Source organism: Peromyscus maniculatus, chromosome 5 (genome assembly GCF_049852395.1).
Source record: "Peromyscus maniculatus bairdii isolate BWxNUB_F1_BW_parent chromosome 5, HU_Pman_BW_mat_3.1, whole genome shotgun sequence".
NCBI lineage: Eukaryota > Metazoa > Chordata > Mammalia > Rodentia > Cricetidae > Peromyscus > Peromyscus maniculatus.
Genome location: NC_134856.1, coordinates 22,299,999 through 22,319,607, shown reverse-complemented (window position 1 = coordinate 22,319,607; position 19,609 = coordinate 22,299,999). Strand labels below are relative to the sequence as shown.

General features: G+C 48.6%; 1 protein-coding gene across 1 annotated transcript; it reads right to left on the bottom strand.

Moving 5' to 3' along the window:
* Positions 1-1,236: 1,236 nt before the first annotated feature.
* Farsa (phenylalanyl-tRNA synthetase subunit alpha) lies at positions 1,237-14,467 on the bottom strand. The gene is made up of 13 exons (XM_006996216.4): positions 14,275-14,467; positions 9,316-9,453; positions 9,128-9,226; positions 8,915-9,033; positions 6,329-6,421; positions 6,121-6,249; positions 5,932-6,047; positions 3,022-3,106; positions 2,833-2,932; positions 2,562-2,730; positions 2,394-2,471; positions 2,127-2,241; positions 1,237-1,616 (listed from the first exon to the last, which is right to left on the bottom strand). Exons 1-13 carry the CDS (start codon positions 14,419-14,421, stop codon positions 1,478-1,480), a joined length of 1,527 nt encoding a protein of 508 aa, XP_006996278.1. The 5' UTR covers positions 14,422-14,467; the 3' UTR covers positions 1,237-1,477.
* Between the last annotated feature and the right edge of the window lie 5,142 nt (positions 14,468-19,609).

The window sequence follows — 19,609 nt, the reverse complement described above, 5'->3', positions numbered from 1 at the left end:
TGAACTTCAGTGTTGCCAGGCAGTGGTGGTGGACACCTTCAATCTAGAGCTTGGGAGGCTGAGGCAGGAGGATCTCTGTGAGTCCAAGGCCAGCCTGGTTTACTAGACTAGTTTCAGGACAGCCAAGGCTACACAAAGAAACCCTATGTTGAAGAAAGAAATAAAAAAATTCTAAGCGTGGTGACATTCATCTATAATCTCAGTACTTGGGAGGCTGAGGCTGAAGAATCTCAAATTTGAGGCTAGCCTGGGCTATAGTGATAACCTATGTAGACCAGGCTGGCTTCAAACTCACAGACATCTACTTGCTTCTGCCTCCTGAGTGCTAGGATTAAAGTTGTGTGCCACCACCACATAGCCTAAGAAATTATTTAGCAAATAAAGACACATATGCAGACAAAACAACCATCAACATAAAAAAATCAGCCCTAGAAAAGCAAATTCAAGTGCAGGTGCCCGAAGCTTTATGCAACTTCTTCCTCAAAGTTCATGAGTCTTCTCTTTTTTTGAGACAGACTAAGTATGTGGCCCTAGCTGGCCTCGAACTCATGATGCTCCACTTCAGCTGCTCCAATGCCGAGAGATTTCATCATAGGAGAATTAAGAGCAGCTTCTCACCCCACACCCTTGCTCCTACCAAGCATGGGAATGCTGGCTTTTAGGACCATCACCTACTAAATGTTCCTTTCCCCAAGAGGAGTTTCAGTTCCTCTCACTTAGAGGAGGAATGGACACCAGTTGATGATTAGTGTATGCTAGGGGCGAGGGGCTGGCTCAGCTGAGTGCCTGCTGTGTGAGTTCAATCAACAGAGTCTACACTCACAACAAGGGTGTGCACTTATAATCCTAGAGTAGGACAGGTGGAGGCAGAAAGGTCCCTGGAGCCTACTTGTCAGGCAGCCTGGCCAAACTGGTGAGTCCCATCTCAAAGGACATGGACAGTGTTCCTAAGGATGACACCCAGGATTGTCTTCCACACGTACTTGAACAGACACACACCCATTAAAAATAAATGTTGAGTGGAGCCATGGACCTGCATGGACTGCCTGGGACCTTCTAGGATCCCAGACCACAGAGGATCTGAAGCCGTGACCCCCCAAACCAGCACACTCAGGAACCACTGCTCAGTTTCTCCCCACTGGAAGGGGAGCACTGCATGGAACTGGGAGTGAGGGAAGGCCCACAAATCACCTATGACATGAACAACAAGGAAGGACCCTAAGGAAAGGCACCACATGGGGAAAGTGCCCACTTTATTAGACAAGAGCCGACCCGCAGGGCCCAGACCCACCCTTAGAGGCACACTACATGCACCACTAGAGACCAGCACAAAAAACCTGCTTCCTGCACTCAGGACCCTGCCCCTGGGTGGGTGAGGCAGAGGGGGTGAGCTGGCCTCACAGAGGCCTCACAAATATTAGAGGTCACCGCTGAGGGATGCACAGGGACAGGACAGGGCTCTCTGGGGCAACCTGTATCATGCAGCCTCCTGTGTCTGTAGAGACCTGGGCTCAGTGTCCAGGCGGCACACAGGGCTGTCATATACCATCTGCAGGTTCACCCTGTGGCCCACCAGCTCTCGGATGTTATTGATGCCATATTTGATCATTGTTGGCCTAAGAGAGGGAACAGAATTTAACACTAAGTCAGATTAGGCTATCTTTTGCTTCTCAGAGGCACCCATCTTTCTCAGAATGGATGCTCAAGCCTCCCCGTGGTGAACAAGACATTGTACCATCGGCCCAGTCACTTCCAAGCCCGTCTTACCTCCCATTCTCACCTCTGTTCACATACCCCGTGCTCAGTCTAGCCCCAGAGACTTTGCACTGGCCGGGCCTTGTGCCTGCTACACCTGCTAGAAGCCTTCGCTGCCTCCTTCCTGATCACCGAGTCTCCTGCTCTACCCTCTCTACAGCACTTCCTGCCCATCAACATTCCCGCCTTCGGAATTTCCTCAGTGTCCTCCCTTCTCTGCTAGGGTCAGGTTGCACGGTACTGGGGAAATCGGCTTCCTGTTCACAGCTCAGGGCCAGGCACAAGACTGGGCATTCCTACTAAAGAATTGTCAAGAGGCATGAACAAATGAATGAATGATAGTTATCCCAAGTTCTGGCCTGGGCACTCACCGCTCCAGGGAGAGACCCCAAGCAATAACAGACACATTCTCAGGGAGTCCCATGGGCAGGAGCATCTCAGGGCGGAAGACCCCAGAGTTGCCGACTTCTACCCACTTCTTTAGACCTGTGGGGACAAAGGGGAGGCTAGGGCATGCATGTGGGTGATACTGCCCACAGAGAACTGGAAGATGGGGCAGGAGCTTATCAAAGAGGGTTACCCAGGCCAAATGTGAGGCCCCTCAGAACTCCCTCTGTATCCAGTTTCCCATCCCTGACCTTGGTGGTAGCTGAACACTTCCATGCTGGGCTCTGTGTAGGGGTTGTAGGCTGGTTTGAAGCGCAACTGGGTGATTCCTGTAGGGGTTAGGCAAGGCAGGCTGTTGACCTGAAGCCCCCTCTCAGGGACCCCAAATACTTCCTGCCTGGAGTGGCTTGCCTGCTCACCCAGCTTAGAGAAGAACTCCCTCAGCACACCCATGAGGTGGCCCAGGGTCAGCCCATGGTCAGCGATCACACCCTCAATCTGGTGGAACTCAGCCAGGTGTGTGGCGTCCAGTGTCTCATTCCGGAACACACGATCAATGGAGAAGTACTTGGCTGGTGTGAACGGCTTCTGGGGAGGATAGGTGACCAGCAGGTCAGGCCCGGCCCTGGCACAGGTCAGAAGATCTACAGGACAATACCAACCACCCACCCTGCCCAGGCCAAGTTGTACCTTCTGGGCTAAGCTGTAGAGGATGCGGGCGCTGGCTGATGTGGTGTGTGTGCGAAGCAGGTTTTTCCGGGCCTCTTCTAGCTTCCAGGTATACTTGTAACTTCGAAAAAAAAAGCAAGACGTCTGCCCTGTGGTCCTTGAACCCCAATCTCCTGCCCCTCCCCAGCCTGAATCCTGCTTCTGCCTCACCCCTGTGAGCCATAGCCGCCCTGGGAGTGGGTCCGTTTCACCCGCTGGACGTAATCCATTGGTAGCTGCAGGGCCTCAGCGGGATCTAGGCAGGACAGTCATGTGTTCAGTCAGCCCCTGTGCCCCAGCACTCGGAGGTGCCTGGCACTCCTCAGTTGATGGCACCCCCTCTTCACCCAGAGCCCACTTACCCATGCTTTCCTCTTCACTGTGTGAAAGCCCAAGTTTCCCTCTGCCCTGACCCGTGGCCTCCTGCTCTGGTCTCCTCAGTCCTACTTGACCCTGCCCTGCAGGCACAGGGTCACCAACTGACATTTCAGCCTCAGAACCTTTGCACTGGCCACAGCTCCAGCTCCAGCTGTCACAGACTTCTCTCCCTTACTTCCTTGTCTTTGCTGAAGACTTTTTTTGGGGAGGGAGGGTGGTGGTTCTGAAACAGAGTTTCTCTGTGTAGCCCTGGCTGTATTGGAACTCACTCTGTAGACCAGGCTGGCCTCGAACTCAGAGACCTGCCTGTCTCTGCCTCCCCGGGTGCTGGGACTAAAGGTGTGCACCACCACCGCCCAGCTAAGACTTTAAAAAAACAAAAAACAAAAAACTGGGACAGACTATAGCTCTGGTGGGCCTGGAACTCTCTTTGTAGACCAGGCTGGCCTGGAACTCAGAGATCCACTTGCCTCTGCCTCCAGAGTGCTGGGACTAAAGGAGTGTGCCACCACAGCCAGCCTTGTTTAAGACTGAAATGACACACGTCCTCCCTAGCCCCACAGGCACACACTAACATCTCCAATAGTTTTTAACCCACTACACAGATTCCTAGTCCAGAAGTGGATCTCCCTGGGGGCAGGGACTTTTGTCCTTCTCAGGGCTGACTCAGTTGGTTAGCAACTATCTTGCCATTCAGGAGTCTTCAGATAAACCTTGCTCAAGAAATACGTGACTTGCTCCCAATGCTTCCTGGAACCCAGGGCCTCCCTCAGGTTTGACAAGCGCTCTAACACTAAGATGTACCCCCAGAAGCAAATAAGCAAAACAATGTTCTCTCCTTTTTTTGGGGGAATGAACTTAGAATACATACCCCCACCCCCACCCCAGCGTCCTGAGTCCTGGTGACAGGTAAGAGCTATCACACCCAGCTCAAGCATGTGAATTCTTCAGGAATGTTGACAACATAGTTTTGGTGCTTGAGTTCGTCTTTAGCAGGTACCAGCTGTGTTGCCCTAAGCAAGTGATATTCTTTCTGTGCCTCAGTTTCCTCAACTGCAAAAGAGGGGCTAACAGTACCACTTCCTGTAGTTGGAAGGTTTACAACAATGGAATAGAAGATGAGTTTTGGGTACCATGACAACAGCAACATCATTGCTACTGAACTGGCAATGGGCACCTAGGGAGCTCACCTGCTCACCCGTTCACCTCATACAGGAGAAGACCACCACTGTGAGAAGTCACTCACTTCTGAGGGATTAAGGACAGTGAAACAGAACACTAAAGGGGCTGGCCTATGACCAGTGACAGAGAACGTGCCAGCATTCAGGAGACCCTGGGTTCCATCCCTAGCAGCAGCACCAGCACACACACACACACACACACACACACACACACACACACACACACAGGAGACAAGTAACGAGTCTTGGTGGCTCACACTTGTGTTCCATCATGCTGGAGGCCGATGTCAGTCATGGCTACTGTGGGACCCTGTCTCAAACAAAACAATCCAAACTAGTAAGGCAAGATGGTCTTAGCACTTGAGAAGCTGAGGCAGGAGGACCGACATGAATTCAGAGCGAGCCTGGGTCACAGCGGAAGACTATCTGAGAAAAACAACAATAACAACTGAGAGAGAGAGAGAGAGAGAGAGAGAGAGAGAGAGAGAGAGAGAGAGAGAAACATTTCTAAAACTAAGGACAACATGCTTCTATTTAAAGATGTATTTTTATTTTTCAATTATGTATATGCCTGTGTGTCTGTGTGTAAGGTGTATGCACATGAGTTTGGGTGCCCGAGGAGCCCAGAAGGCATTGGATTCCTTGGAGCTGGAGTTGGAGGCTGTTGTGAACATTCAACACGGATGCTGGGAACTAAACTTGGGTCCTCTGCAAGTGCTCTTAACTGCTAGGCTTTTTCTCCAGCTCACATACACGCCTCAGTTTAGTGAAAAAGATTCTGACCCCAAATAAACCCTTGGGAATTTACATGATGGTGAGAGGGGAAGTGACAGATTCAAGGTGGCTGTGGGGTATTTATTTATTTATTTATTTATGCCAGGGACAAACAGAACCCAGGTTCCCATATGTACTAAGTAAGCGCTAAACTGATGAGCCACACCCAGCCTGAAAGTGGCATTAAAAATCCAGGACCTATGCTAGGCGTGGTGGCCCATGTCATCAGTCCAGACACTGGGGAGACAGAAGCAGGTGGATCTTTGTGAGTCTGAGGCCAGCCTGATTTACATAGTGAGTTCCAGACAGTCAGTGAAGTTCTGAATAAAGTAAAAGTAAAAGATCTCCATGCATTGCGGCCTTAGCAAGGCGGGGGGGGGGGGGGGGGGGGGGGGGGAACCCCTGTGAGTTCCACGTCAGCCTCACCTACATGAGCTCCAGGCCATCGAAGGCTACATAGTGAAACTCTCTCTCTTAAAAAAAAAAAAAACAACCCTGAAATTAAACAACTCTAGGTGGCTAGCACAGGCACAACACAGACCAAGATGCCACAGCAGGCCGCAGCCTGGCATGCTCAAAAAGCACGGACTGGCACAATGGAGAGAAATCACTGGGGGATGGGACAGGCCTTGCTGACCACAATGAGGCCAGACCCCATTTTATGAAATCGGATACCCCTTCCCTAAAGCTTCCCCAGACCTGGGACCTTTGCTACCTACCACCTTGGCCAGGCTCCCAGGCTCCCCACCTTTCAGGAAGAATGTGTCATGTTGGTCACGTGCTGGGTGCTGCTGAGGTTGGAAAAGTGCATCAAAATTCCAGAAGGAGCTCTCAATGAAGTTGTCCGTGGGCATCTCAGTGAACCTGCAGGAGACATGGACTGGCTGCCCTGCCTGTACCGGCAGCTGGCACACCCCATCCCAGGCCCTCTGCTCACCCCATCTCCAGGAAGATCTGCCGGAACTGGGAGCGGACCTTGAGCAATGGGTGCAGGTGGCCACTGTCTGGGAGCACCCCTCGGGCAGAGAAGTTATAGGGCTTAAAGGGCCGGTCCCTCCAGGAGCCGCTGTGGGAATTCAGGGTACAAAGACATGAGGAGGGCTGCCCCACCCTCCCCCACAGCCTCTACCCTCTCCTTACCCTACCTGGAAATCATCTCTGGGCTCAGCTCTGCCTCCTGCTTGGACACACTTGTGCTGAAGGCCTTGCCCTTGCTTACCCAGTATGTTTTTAGGATCCTGTGAATAGAGGAAGAGAAGGGACTTAGCTGTCAGCTCAAGAGGCCCCCCCTGATTGTCCATTGGGTGCTAATCCCAGAACCAGCCATCAAGTCCCCCTGGTTTTAGGTGGTTTGTTGTTGTTTTAAGGGACTTCATGTACCCCAGACTGACCTGGAATTCGCTGTACAGTCAGGAACGACCTTAAGCTCTGCCTCCACCTCCTATCCGCTGGAATTACAGGCCTGTGTTGCACCAGGGTTACATAGTGCTAAGGGTCAAACTTAGGACTTAGTGCATACTAATACTAATCAACCAAGCTACACCCCCAGAACCTGCTCACGTGACAGAATAAAGCCCGAAAGGAAAGGCTTTAGACATTGTATTACAGGGTGTGTCCTTATTTGCTTTGCTTTTTTTCTTCTTCCTTAAATACAGTGTCATTATGGAGCTCTGGCTGGCTTGGAACTCCTATGTAGACCAGGCTGGCCTTAAACTCACAGAGATCCACTTGTCTCTGCTCCCTGGGCTGGGGTTAAAGGCGTGTATCACCATGTCCAGTTGCTTTCTTTGTGGTGGTAGACATTAACCCCGGTGCCTTGGATGTCAGGTAAGTATCCTACAACTGAGCTACATCCTCAGTTTCGTTTTATTTATGTGTATTGTATATGTCTGTATGTTTGTGTGAATGTATATCATGTGTGGGTGCCTGTGGAGGCCAGAAGGTATCATATCCCTGGAGCTGTTCCCAACATGGGTCCCGGAGCTCGAGTGACAGGTAGTTGTGAGCTGCCCAACATGGGAACGAGAAACCTAACACAGGTCCTCTTACCGAGCCAGCCCTCCAGTGCCTCCAGCTTTAAAAATCATCATCACATCACTCATCTCTGCGTGTGCTTGTGTGTGCGCAGGTGTGCACGTGATGCAGCTCATGTGTGGTCAGAAAACAACTCCAAGAAGTCAGTTCTGTCCTACCACGTGGGTCCCAGGGACGGAACTCAGTTACCAGATGTGGTAGTGTGAATATAACTGCCGCCCACCCCCCCGCCCCCGCCCCCTAATCTCATAGGCAGTGGCACTGTTAGGAGGTGCGGCTTCGCTGGAGTGGGTGTGGCCTTGTTGGAGGAAGTGCATCACTGTGGGGTCAGCTTTGAGGTTTCCTATGCTCAGGACACCGTCCAGGTTCTCAGCTGACAACCTGCTGCCTGCAAGATGTACAACTCTCCTGCCCGGCGGTGGTGGCGCACGCCTTTAATCCCAGCACTCAGGAGGCAGAGGCAGGCGGATCTCTGTGAGCTCCAGGAGAGGCGCAAAGCTACACAGAGAAACCGTCTCAAAAAACCAAAAAAAAAAAAAAAAAAGATGTACAACTCTCAGCTACTCCTCCAGCACCACATCTGCCTGCACACCACCGTGCTCTCCATATGATGACAGTGGACTGAACCTCTGAAACTGTAAGGGAGCCACCACAATTAATGTTTCCTTCATAGGAGTTACTGAGGTCATGATGTCTCTCACAGCCATAGAAACCTAAGACCCCAGGCTAGGTGACAGCATCTTTGGCCACTGAGCTATTCTGCTGACCTTCTTTTGTCTCCTGTCTTTGACTGGGTGTGTTATGTTGCCCAGGCTGGCCTTAAATGCCTCATCTTCCTTCGTTCCTTCTGCTTTGTCTGTTGTCTCGAAACTGTCATGGAAATGTTCTTATGGGGCCACTACCCATCTACCTGTCCATGCATTTATTCACTGTTTAACACTAGGAATCTAATTTGTACCAGGGTCCATTCAAGTAGTGATGCATACAGATGGGCATGCTGATGTTAGGAAAGCATTGTGAGATTATTTTAGGTCAGGACCGGTTACTTCACAACTCTCTGAGAAGGTATTTTCTAGTAAGGAAGCTGAGCTGAGGAAAGCCAAAGAGTTGGCCAAGTTGTCAACTTCAGCTAACAAAGTGCGGGGCCTAGACTTCCATCGGGCAGTCCTACAATTCCAGGCTTTAAAAGTTCTGTGAGGCAGGTTTCACTGTATAGGCCAGGCTGGCCTGGAACTCTCCTGTCTCAGCTGCACAAGTATGCATCACCAAATCTAACTCAGTGTGACCTGTCGTGAGTGACACATGAGCAGGAATTTAATGTGCCGGCTGCCCGGAAGGGATACAGGAAGCCATTTCTCAGCAGCAGGTGCAGCAAGAGCAAAGGCCTGAGGGCTGCCTGAGCCAGCACACGTACTCAAGACCCTGCACAGGGCTAGGTCCATGCCTCCAGTCCCAGCACTAGGGAAGCAGAGACCAGCCGATCTCGGCAAATTCCAGGTTAGCCTGAACTACAGTGAACATCAGGCTAGCCAGGACTACACAGAATGACCCTGTCTCAAAACCAAGGAACCAAAGAACAACAGTAGCAAAACCCTGTATAAATGGGGTCTGGTGAAATAGCGGCAACTGGATATGGGCTAGGCAGCTCCCTTCCTTCGTCCTCACAGGCAAGGGGCGTGGCTATGGCAGTCACTCACACTTCAGTCAACAGCTTCCTCTTCCGGAGCTCATTCCTTTCCTTCTCAGCCAGTTTCTCAGCCTGGCCTGCCTGGACCAGCTGCAACCGCCTCTGTACTTCATCCTCTATACTGTCCACCTGGCAGAGGACAGAGGGAATGAGGGCTGGTGTCTGTCCCACTCGCCCTTCTATCGGCCTCCAGCCAGCCTGGCCATTTGCCTACAGGACTCACCACTTGGAACACCCGGGGCCCGTCGGCCGCACTCTTGTCCACTCGGATCCACTTGTTGGACATGGCCTTGCTGAAGCCCACCTTGCCACTGGGCAGCCGCTAGGGAAGTGGGATTGTGATGAGTGCTCTCTCTATACCAGGGCCACCTGCATCCCCTCCCCTCCCTGGACCCGAGCCCTGGACCCTACCATGAGCTCACTCTGCACCAGGCCCTCGAGAGGGATGCTTCTAAACACACGGGCCTCATGGCTGCCCTCCCGGGCAATCTCCTCTCCCTCAGCAGTCAGCTCCCAGCACTTGGTGGAACGAAGCTCAGCCTCAATGACCTGCAAGGAAATGAGCAGCATATGTGGGGTTCAAAGCCATCACCACCTGACAGCATCGGGCCCGAGAGTCAGGGACAGCCTCAGGGTTGGGGAGATGCCTCAGCAGTCAAGAGCATGCTAACTGCTCTTAAGCCACACAGGGTGGCTCACAGCCACCTCGAACTCTAGTGCCAGGGGATCCGACTCCTCCAGCTTCCTGGAGCATTGGCACTCATCTGTACATATGCATATGTACGTACACACACACACACACACACACACACACACACACACACACAAATAATCAAGGCCATTCGTGATGGAGTATACCTTTAATCAAAGTACTAGGGAGACAGAGGTAGGTGGATCTCTATGAGTTCAAAAACAGCCCGTTCCACAGATCATGTTCTAGGCCAGTCAGAGACCTAGACAGAGACTAGTGAAAGACAAAATGAGACTCTACTTAAAAAATAAACAAATTACGCTGGGTGGTGGCGCACGCCTTTAATCCCAGATCGGGAGCCAGAGGCAGGTGATCTCTGAGTTCAAGGCCAGCCTGGTCTACAGAGTGAGTTCCAGGATAGCCAGGGTTACACAGAGAAACCCTGTCTTGAAAAAACAAAATAATAATAATAAATTAACTTAAGCTCAAAGGGCAGCTTCAAAGCTATGTTACATGTCGGCTCAACTTTACTGTTTTCCATAGGGTGGGGGAAGAGAGAGGAGAGGTTAGAGGACAGAGGGACAGAAGGAGAGAGGGAGAGGGGGAGAGGGGGAGAGAGAGAGAGACAGAGAGAGAGAGAGAGAGACAGAGAGAGAGACAGAGAGAGAGAGAGAGAGAGAGAGAGAGAGAGAGAGAGAGAGAGAGAGAGAGAGAGCATGCTAGTTCTGTTTTCATTCAGGATCTTGCTTTGCCATATATCCCAGGAAGGACTCAAGCCCCTGAGCCCATGCAGTCTACCTGCCTCACCTCCCCAGTGTCAGGACTGTAGGCACACACTAATGTCCCGAGCTGAAACAATTCTTTTCTTTTTCACATTTATTCACTGTTTTTTTTTTTTTTTTTTTTTTTTTTTTTTGGTTTTTCGAGACAAGGTTTCTCTGCGTAGCTTTGCGCCTTTCCTGGAGCTCACTTGGTAGCCCAGGCTGGCCTCGAACTCACAGAGATCCGCCTGGCTCTGCCTCCAGAGTGCTGGGATTAAAGGCGTGCGCCACCACCGCCCGGCCACTGTTTATTTTTTATTCATTTGTTTTTTCAAGACAGGGTTTCTCTACATAGCTCTGGCTGTCCTGGAACTCAGAGATCCGCCTGCCTCTGCCTCCCAAGTGCTGGGATTAAAGTGTGCGCTGCCGCCGCCACCACTACCCAGCCATTCATTTTCCTCTCCATAATTTATTTAATTTTATTTTATGTGCATTGGTGTGAAGGTGTCAGATCTTCTGGAACAGGAGCTAAAGACAGTTGTGAGCTGCCCTGTGGGCACTGGGACTTGAGCCCAGGTCCTCTGGAAGAGCCTCCAGTGCTCCCAACCCCTGAGCCATCTCTCCAGCCTCCAGCCGTTCATTTTGTAAATTGTGTGTGTGTGTGTGTGTGTGTGTGTGTGTGTGTGTGTGTGTGTGTGTGTATTCCTTCACGAGTTCATGTACTGCTGTGGGCTACCCCTCTGTATGCTGTGAATATGTTTTATTACCATTCATTAATAAAGAAGCTGGCCGGGCGGTAGTGGCGCACGCCTTTAATCTCAGCACTTGGGAGGCAGAGCCAGGCGGATCTCTGTGAGTTCAAGGACAGCCTGGGCTACACAGTGAGGTCCAGGACAAGCTACACAGAGAAACCCTGTCTCAAATAAATGAATAAAATAATTTAAAGATGCTACTTTGGCCCTACAGCAAGGTACAATAGAGCCAGGCAGGAAATCCAAGCAGAGATACAGGGAGAAGAAGGGAGAATTGGAGACAAACACCAGCCAGCCACCAGAGGAGCAAGATGTATTAGAACACAGGTAAAGCCACAAGACACGTTGCAACACATAGATGAATAGAAATGGGTTCATTTAAGTTGTAAGAGCTAGTTAGTAATAGGCCTGAGTAACAGGCCAAACAGTTTGTAATTAATATTAAGCCTCTGAGTGATTATTTTAAAAGCAGCTGTGGGACCAGACAGGACAGAAAGCCTCCGTTTTATAATGTACACCACCTGTAAATAGGTGCCTGCAGACGCCAGAGGGCTTCAGATCCCTTGGAGCTAGAATTAAGGAGGTTTTTAGTTACTTATAGGTACTAGGACTGTGGGAGCCCGTTCTGGGGTTCCTCGTGGCTTTACCCAGCAGGTCCGAATAGAGGATGATCAGGACCACGGGCCTGAGTGCAGGTGTCTGAGATGGCCTGCACTTGGCTGTGCTGGGGGAGGAGGTCTTTTGCTCCACCCCCTTGGCGTCTCTATAAAAACCCTGGACCAGAGACAGTCGGGGCCCGTTGGAATAGGTTCCAGGCCCTCTCGAGGCTATCTTTTATTTTCTATCTGTTTATCTCTGCAAGATTCTCCGCTATAAATCCTTCTATCTAATATTTCCTGCTGCTCGCACTCAAGAAAACTCTGGGAAGCTGTGGGGGTGGTGTGTAAACGCCCCACATAGGACCCAAACCTAGATAGATGTTATGGAAGAGCAGTCAGTGCTCTTAACCACTGAGTCATCTTTCCAGCCCTGCAGACCCGTAGACAAATTCCATTTATTTATTTATTTATTTATTTATTTATTTATTTATTTATTTATTTATTTATTTTCTTTTTTGTTTTGGAAACCAAGTTTGTCTGTGTAGCCCTGGCTGTCCTGGAACTCACTATGTAGACCAGGCATGCCTCAAACTCAGAGACCCACGTTCCTCTGCCTCCTGAGAGCCGGGATTAGAGATGTGCACCCCACCACCTGGTGAAGGAGGGTCTCTTATTCTTTGCTGTGCTGCTAGGCCAAGAGCTTCCTGGCAATTCTCCTGTCTCTGCCTTGCTTCTTAACAAGGTGATGGGATTGCAGGTGTGCAAGGACTGAACTCAGGCTGTCAGGCTAATATGGCAAGAGCCTTTACCCAATGAGCCGTATTCCTGGCCCCTACACTGTGATCTTGATCTGGACTCAATACTGAGAACACTGGAACAACTAGTGACACTGATAAGTCACTTACCTACACTAAACATCATTTGTCCTATGTCAAAACCTAAAAATGATGTCATTATCCTAAGATTATGGCAAGGATTACAAAACAAAGCTGAGACCAGAGTACAGAACTTGTGCTCAACAAATAAACAGCCCAGAACCTGGCCTCATGGATCTCTCATTTCATCACAGTCCATTTGCCAATGCTGGAAGGATGGGCTTCCTCTCTGTTCCTGCCTTGCCCTGATACCAGACACCATGCCCTCCAGCCTGGCGATATGCCAGGCTCAGTTCTCAGCACCCCACCCCAGCTCTCAGTTTGCCTGGCAGGCAGTCCTTCACAAAGATAATACATAGAACACAATCTGGCTGGCTACAGCTCCTAGCATGGTCCTCCACAACTCTTGTGAGGTAAAGACATACAAAGCAGTCTGTGCACGGTGGTAAAACCTGTGATCTCGGCTGTCTGAGAACCTAAGGTAAGAAAATGAAAAGCTCAGGGCCAGAATGTTCTATATACATGGTGAGTTCAAGGCCTGTTTCAAAATAAAAATAAAAACTATCCCAGCACTGAGAGGCAGAGGCAGGTAGAACTTTGTGAGTTTAAGGCTAGCCTGATCTACATAGCGGGTTAAGGATAGCCAGGGCTATGTAAAGAGACCCTTTCTGAAAAACAAACAAAAATAAAAACCCACAAAAAATAAATAATAGAGAAAGGAAAAAGCAGGCTGGAGAGGTGCTTCAGTGGTTAAGAGCAATAGCTCTTGCAGAGGAACCAGGTTCAATTCCCAGCACCTACATGAAGGCTCATAACCATTTGTAACTTAATTGCCAGGGGAATCCAACATCCTCTTCTGGCCTCTTCCTCCTCTAGAAGGAACACATATAAACACAAATAATTTTGTTTTGTTTTGTTTTTTTAAAGGGGGAGAGCTAAATGTTAAAGGCATAGCCTTTAATCTCAGCCCTCTGGAAGCAAGTAGATCTCTGTAAGTAGGAGGCCAGCCTGGTCCACCGAGCAATTTCCATCAGACTGCAGCTATATTTCAGTGGTACGGCTCTTGCCTAGTGTGCAAGGAGGCCCTCATATGGAGATGAATGGGAATGAGGAAACCTAAAGTCCATGCAATTCTGCCCTGACGGTCACTCCGGCCTGTAATCCCGATACCAAGGCCTGCCATTGATGTCTTGAGTGCCATCGTTTTCCTCAACCGGACCTGACCCAGTTATCAACTCCACCAGATCCCGGCTCTCTCTCCCCTAGCACGAGGTCAACTGTCACAGCTGGAACTGGAGTTATGGATGGTTGTGAACCACCGTGTGGATTCTGGGAACTGAACCGTGGCCCTCTGCAAGAGGACGTAACAGCTGGGCTATCCTCCCAATCCCCAACTCTGCTGATGTTAACTATCCCTTTAAAATGTCAAAGGAAGCACAACTCTCACATCGTTCAGGTCATTTGCGCCTCCCCATTAGATTGCACCCCCTTTCGGGGCAGCGATCTCCTCTCGTCACACCCCTACGCGCGCCATGCTTTCGCCTTAATGGGCATTGGTCGCCTGAGGTACAGGAGTCGTTCAGACTTCCCACCTGCTCACCCCACAGTGCGCTTACATGCCACTTCCCCTAAGCAGCCATAACGGGCCACAGGGGTAAAAGCGACGCGGGCCAGCGGCACCGCCGAGCTCACCTCACCCAGAGCCTGCAGGCTCTTCACCGCGCCCACCACCACCTGGTGCTCCACGCCCAGCTGAGCAGCCAACTCCGCGCTGTCCAGGCCGCCATCAACCGCCTCCAGCCGCCGCAGCAACAGCTCCAACACAGGGCTGTCGGCCATGGCGGCTGCCGGTAGGGTAGGAGCGTGCAGGCCGCCGGACGGACTGGGGGACCGGAACCGGAACCGCGACGGCGCGAGTCGCCATGTTTAATGTGGCACAGTGCAATTTGGGGGGGTGTCCGTCGCCATCTTAAGTGTGGCAGTTAAGCCCCAAATGAGCCTAAGAGATTCAGGATGCTTTATGTAGTTTCGTCCCAGAGGCCTTTAGTTAACTAGTGAGGTAAATTTGATGACTTGAAGGTCAAAAGTGGTTTTCATGTTTGTTTTTTATCTTGAGACAGGTATTATCTAGTGGAGGCTAACCTTGAACTCATCTCCTTGCTACATCTCCCAAGTGCTAGTATTACAGAGAAACACTATAAGGCCGGAATGAAAGTGATTCTATGGATTCCCCCTCGACCCCTGTAATTCCCATGTAGCCACCACCAGCAGGCTCAGATCACTGCCAGCTTTCTAGGGTTCTCTCTTGCCCGAAGCTATGGGTGGTGGGCTTCAGTCATGGCTATTCTGTTGATGTTTTGTGTTGTTTTTAGATTCCTTCACTTTATTGTGTTTCACCTGTACGTGTGTCTGTGCACCACGTGTGTTCATGGTGCCCTCAGAGGTCAGAAGAGGTCATCAGATCCCCTGGAACTGGAGTTATGGATGGTTGTGAACCACCGTGTGGATTCTGGGAACTGAACCGTGGCCCTCTGCAAGAGGACGTAACAGCTGGGCTATCCTCCCAATCCCCAACTCTGCTGATGTTAACTATCCCTTTAAAATGTCAAAGGAAGTCTGGGTAGAGACCATACCCATTTAGGGAAGAGAGATTCACCTAGAAACAGTTACAGAGTGTGCTGGCCTGCATGGAATACTTCAGGTTTTTTAAAGATCTTCCCAAAATTCATAATGTAGTTACTATATAAATCTACTTCACAGGAGAAAAAAATGAGGCTCTGAGGCAAAAATGACAACCACCAGAGAGCTGATGGACACAGCCAGGAAATTATAGCCTCCAGCTGCCACACTTCCCTGTGCTCCCAGGAGTTCAAGGCAGTCATATCTAATGGATGCTTTTTTAAAAGTGTGGGTCTCATTCATATGGGGTCCTGTGACTCAATGTGGGGGTTACCAAAAAGCTGGCAATAGTAATAATAGGTTTCTGAATACTCAGTGACCAAAATTAATTCAAAATCAAAGGCAGTGACCCAAGGTGTCTCAGGCCACACTTGGCCATGTTGAGCTAAGCTACCATTGTAGCGTTGGTTCTTTGCTTGCTTTTGATTTTTTGGCAGGGTCTCAATTTGTGTGTGTGCATGTGTGAATGCAGGCACTTGCATACCATGCCATACATGTGGAGGACAGTGGACAACTTTTAGGACTCAATTAACTCCTTCCACCCTGAGGTATAATTTAGTTCCTCAGGCATTTGCAACAATACTTGTGCCCACCATGCCATTTTACCAGCCCTAGCCTTGGTTCTGAACACAAAACATGGACACTGCTAAGTAAGTTCTGCCTAAGCTGGGCGGTGATGGCGCCTTTAGTCCCAGAACTTGGAAAGCAGAGGCAGGTGGATCTCTGTGAGTTTGAGGCCAACCTGGTCTACAGAGTGAGATCCAGGAAAGACAGGGCTACACTGAGAGACCTTGTCTTGAAAAACCAAAACCAAAATTAATTAATTAAAAAAAATACTTGCCAGGCAGTAGTGGTGTATGCCTTTGATCCCAGCACTTGAGAGGCAGAGGCAGGTGGATCTCTGTGAGTTTGAGGCCAGCCTGGTCTACAGAGTGAGTTCCAGGACAGGCTCTGAAGCTACACAGAGAAACCCTGTCTTGAAAAACCAAAAAAAAAAAAAAAAAAAAGAAGGAAAGAAATAAAAAACTTTCTCAAGTTTGAGACTATACTGTATGTTGTGTTTTCATTATGTGTACAAAGTTTTCTGGTTTGGTAGAAACACCAATGTCTTGGCATGTTAAACAGAGGCCAGAGGCCTTTAAAAGTTTTAAAATTTTGCCGGGCGGTGGTGGCACACACCTTTAATCCCAGCACTGGGGAGGCAGGGGCAGGCAAATCTCTGTGAGTTCGAGGCTAGCCTGGTCTACAAAACGAGTTCCAGGAAAGACACAAAGCAAAGCTACACAGAGAAACCCTGCTTGAAAAACAAACAAACAGCCGGGCGTTGGTGGCGCACGCCTTTAATCCCAGCACTCGGGAGGCAGAGCCAGGCGGATCTCCGTGAGTTCGAGGCCAGCCTGGGCTACCAAGTGAGCTCCAGGAAAGGCGCAAAGCTACACAGAGAAACCCTGTCTCGAAAGAAAAAAAAAAAAAAAAAAAAAAACACATGAAAAACAAACAAACAAAAAAAATTAAAAATTAAAAATTTTTATTATTTCAAATTAATTGTAGGTATGTGTGTCTGCATGTGCATGAGAGTGCAGGTGCCCAAGGAGGCCAGAGGCCTGGGATTCCTGGATCTCCAGTTACAGTTGGTTATGGGTCCCTTTTCTACACTATGAATATGTATTACACTCATTGGTTAATAATAAAGCTGGTTGGCCTATAGCAAGGCAGCATAAAGTTAGGCGGGACAATCCAATTGAGGACTCAGATAAAGAAAGGCAGAGTCAGAGAGATGTGAGCCAGCCACCCAAGAAACAAGATGCTAGAGGACAGGTAAAGCCATGAGCCACGTGGCAATAAATATATAGAACAATAGAAATGGGTTAATTTAAATGTAAAAGCTAGTTAATGATAAGTTTGAGCTATTGGCTGAGACAATTGACAACTTTGAACCTTTTTCTATCATTCTCCAGTGGATAGCAAATTAGTGTACCTTTGGTTATAATTGTGTTAGAAGTCTTGATTTTAAAAATTGCTTTTTGGGGGATGGATATATGGGTGAGAGAGTAAGATCACTGAATGCTCTTCTAAAGGGCCCAGGTTCAGTTCCCAGCACCCACATGGTGGCTTACAACCATCTGTAACTCCAGTTCCTGGGGATCTGGTGCTCTCAGAGGTCAGGAAAGTACTGAATCCTATAAATCCAGGGATATATAATTAGACCCTGTGCTCAGAGATGGAGAACATACTGACTGCTTTACAAGAGCTCTGAGAAACCTCTTCATTCACAATTACTTAGCATATAGCATCCACAAAGCTGTCAAAACTTCTTCATTCACAATTACCTAACATATGGTATCCACAAAACTATCAAAACCTCTTCATTTATGATTCCCTAACATATAGCATCCACAAAGCTGTCAAAGCCTTAGACAATCACCATGCCCATTTTTGTGTACTTACATCCAACCACGATGGAGGCCCTTTGTGCTGAGCACAAAATGAAACTAAATTAAAGTTGATGACAACAAGAAAGTAGGTAAAAGGGTAAGCCTCTGTGTAGCAGGCTTTCTTGGACCACCAGCCCCCAAATCATGATGCAGAGACTTATTATTAATTATGAAAGCTTGGCCTTAGCTAAGGCTTGTTTCTAATTATCTCATAACTTAAATCAACCCATTTCTCTTAATCTACCTGCTGCCATGTGGCTCGTGGCTTTTCCCTCTCCTCCTGTATGTCCTGCTTCCTCTCGTCTCCTCGGGCATCTCCCTGTGCCTAGATTTAGCTCTTCTTTTCTCTCTGCCTGAAGTCCTGCCTAATCTCTTCCCGCCTACCTAGTGGCTATTCAGTTCTTTATTAAAACAATTAGAAGGCGCCTTTGCAAGAAGACACCTCTTCACAGTGAACCAAAAGTTTATTACACTACACCTCTGGAGCAGCCTTTCTTGAAACACCAGCCCCCAAATCATGAAATGGAGACATTAATTATGAATGCTCAGCCTTATCTTAGGCTTGCCCATTAGCTCTTATAACTTAATTTAACCTGTTTCTCTTCATCTACATTTTGCCTCAGGTCTTTTTACCTATCTTCCCTTCTGTATGTCCTACTTCCCTGCTTCCTCTGTGTCTGTCTGTCTGGCGGCTGCCTGGCTAGCTGGCCCCAGGTGTCTTCCTCTTTTTCTCCCTTGTCCCGCAAACCTATATTCCTCTTCCTACTTATTCTCTCTGCCCACCAGCCCTGCCTATCCCTACTCTGCCTAGCTACTGGCTATTACTAGGTGATATAATATTAGCTATTCAGCGGGGTTTTTTTTTTTTTTTTGTTTTTTTTTTGTTTGTTTGTTTGGTTGGTTGGTTTTTTTTTTGGTTTTTCAAGACAGGGTTTCTCTGTGTAGCTTTGGAGCCTGTCCTGGAACTCACTCTGTAGCCCAGGCTGGCCTCAAACTCACAGAAATGCGCCTGCCTCTGCCTCCCGAGTCCTGGGATTAAATGTGTGCACCATCACCGCCCGGCACTATTCAGCTTTTATTAGATCAATCAGGTGCTTTTGGCAGGCAAGGTAAAACAGCAACATATCTTTACCTAGTTAAATAAATACAGCATAAACTAACACATCTTTACATAGTTAAACATTCTATTCCACAATATTTCCCCCTTTTTCTCTAAATAAAAAGGAAAGGTTTTAACTTTAGCATAGTAAAACTATATACAATGAGAACAATTATCAAGTAAGAATTGTATTCACAATATCCAGTCCATTTGCATTTGACAAATTCAGAGAAAATACTCCCTTATCTAGCCTATCTTGGTGAGTCCAAAGTTTTGTACCTAATTTACCTTCTATCATTACTAAGGAAAATTATAACTGTAACTACCTACTCTTCAACTCCATCAAAGACCTCAGAAGGGTATAATCTTACCTTAGTAAACAGGAGTTTTGTACCTAATTTACCTTCTATCATTGCTAAGGAAAATTATAACTATCTATCTTCAACTCTATCAAAGCCCTCAGAAGGGTTTAATATTACCTGAGTAAACAGGAAGTGCAGTACAAGCCACTTCCCAAACTGTAGAAACGACAGAGACATCTGGCTGCCTGGATAGTCACCCAAGATTTCTCTGCAATGTTGGGGCATCCATTTTCAGCCTACAGGCCTAGAATATCTGGTAGACTTTTCTGTGAAGCAGGAATTTTGAAGGGCTGTCCCACCTTGCCTTGACAAAGTCCAGAAGTCACTTTCCTTTGTGTCCTGCATGTCCGGTTTAGACAGTAGCTGTCAATAGTTGAGGCAAGGACAGTTTCTTTTCTTTTTCTTTTTTCTTTTTTCTTTTTTTTTTTTTTTTTGGTTTTTCGAGACAGGGT

Coding starts and splice junctions, on each gene's coding strand:
- Farsa (XM_006996216.4), bottom strand. CDS start 14,421: ATGGCCGACAGCCCTGTGTTGGAGCTGTTGCTGCGGCGGCTGGAGGCG. Junction 2,472..2,561: donor GGAGTTCTTCTCTAAGCTGG/GTGAGCAGGCAA, acceptor TAACCCCTACAG/GAATCACCCAGTTGCGCTTC. Junction 1,617..2,126: donor TGGGGTCTCTCCCTGGAGCG/GTGAGTGCCCAG, acceptor TCCCTCTCTTAG/GCCAACAATGATCAAATATG.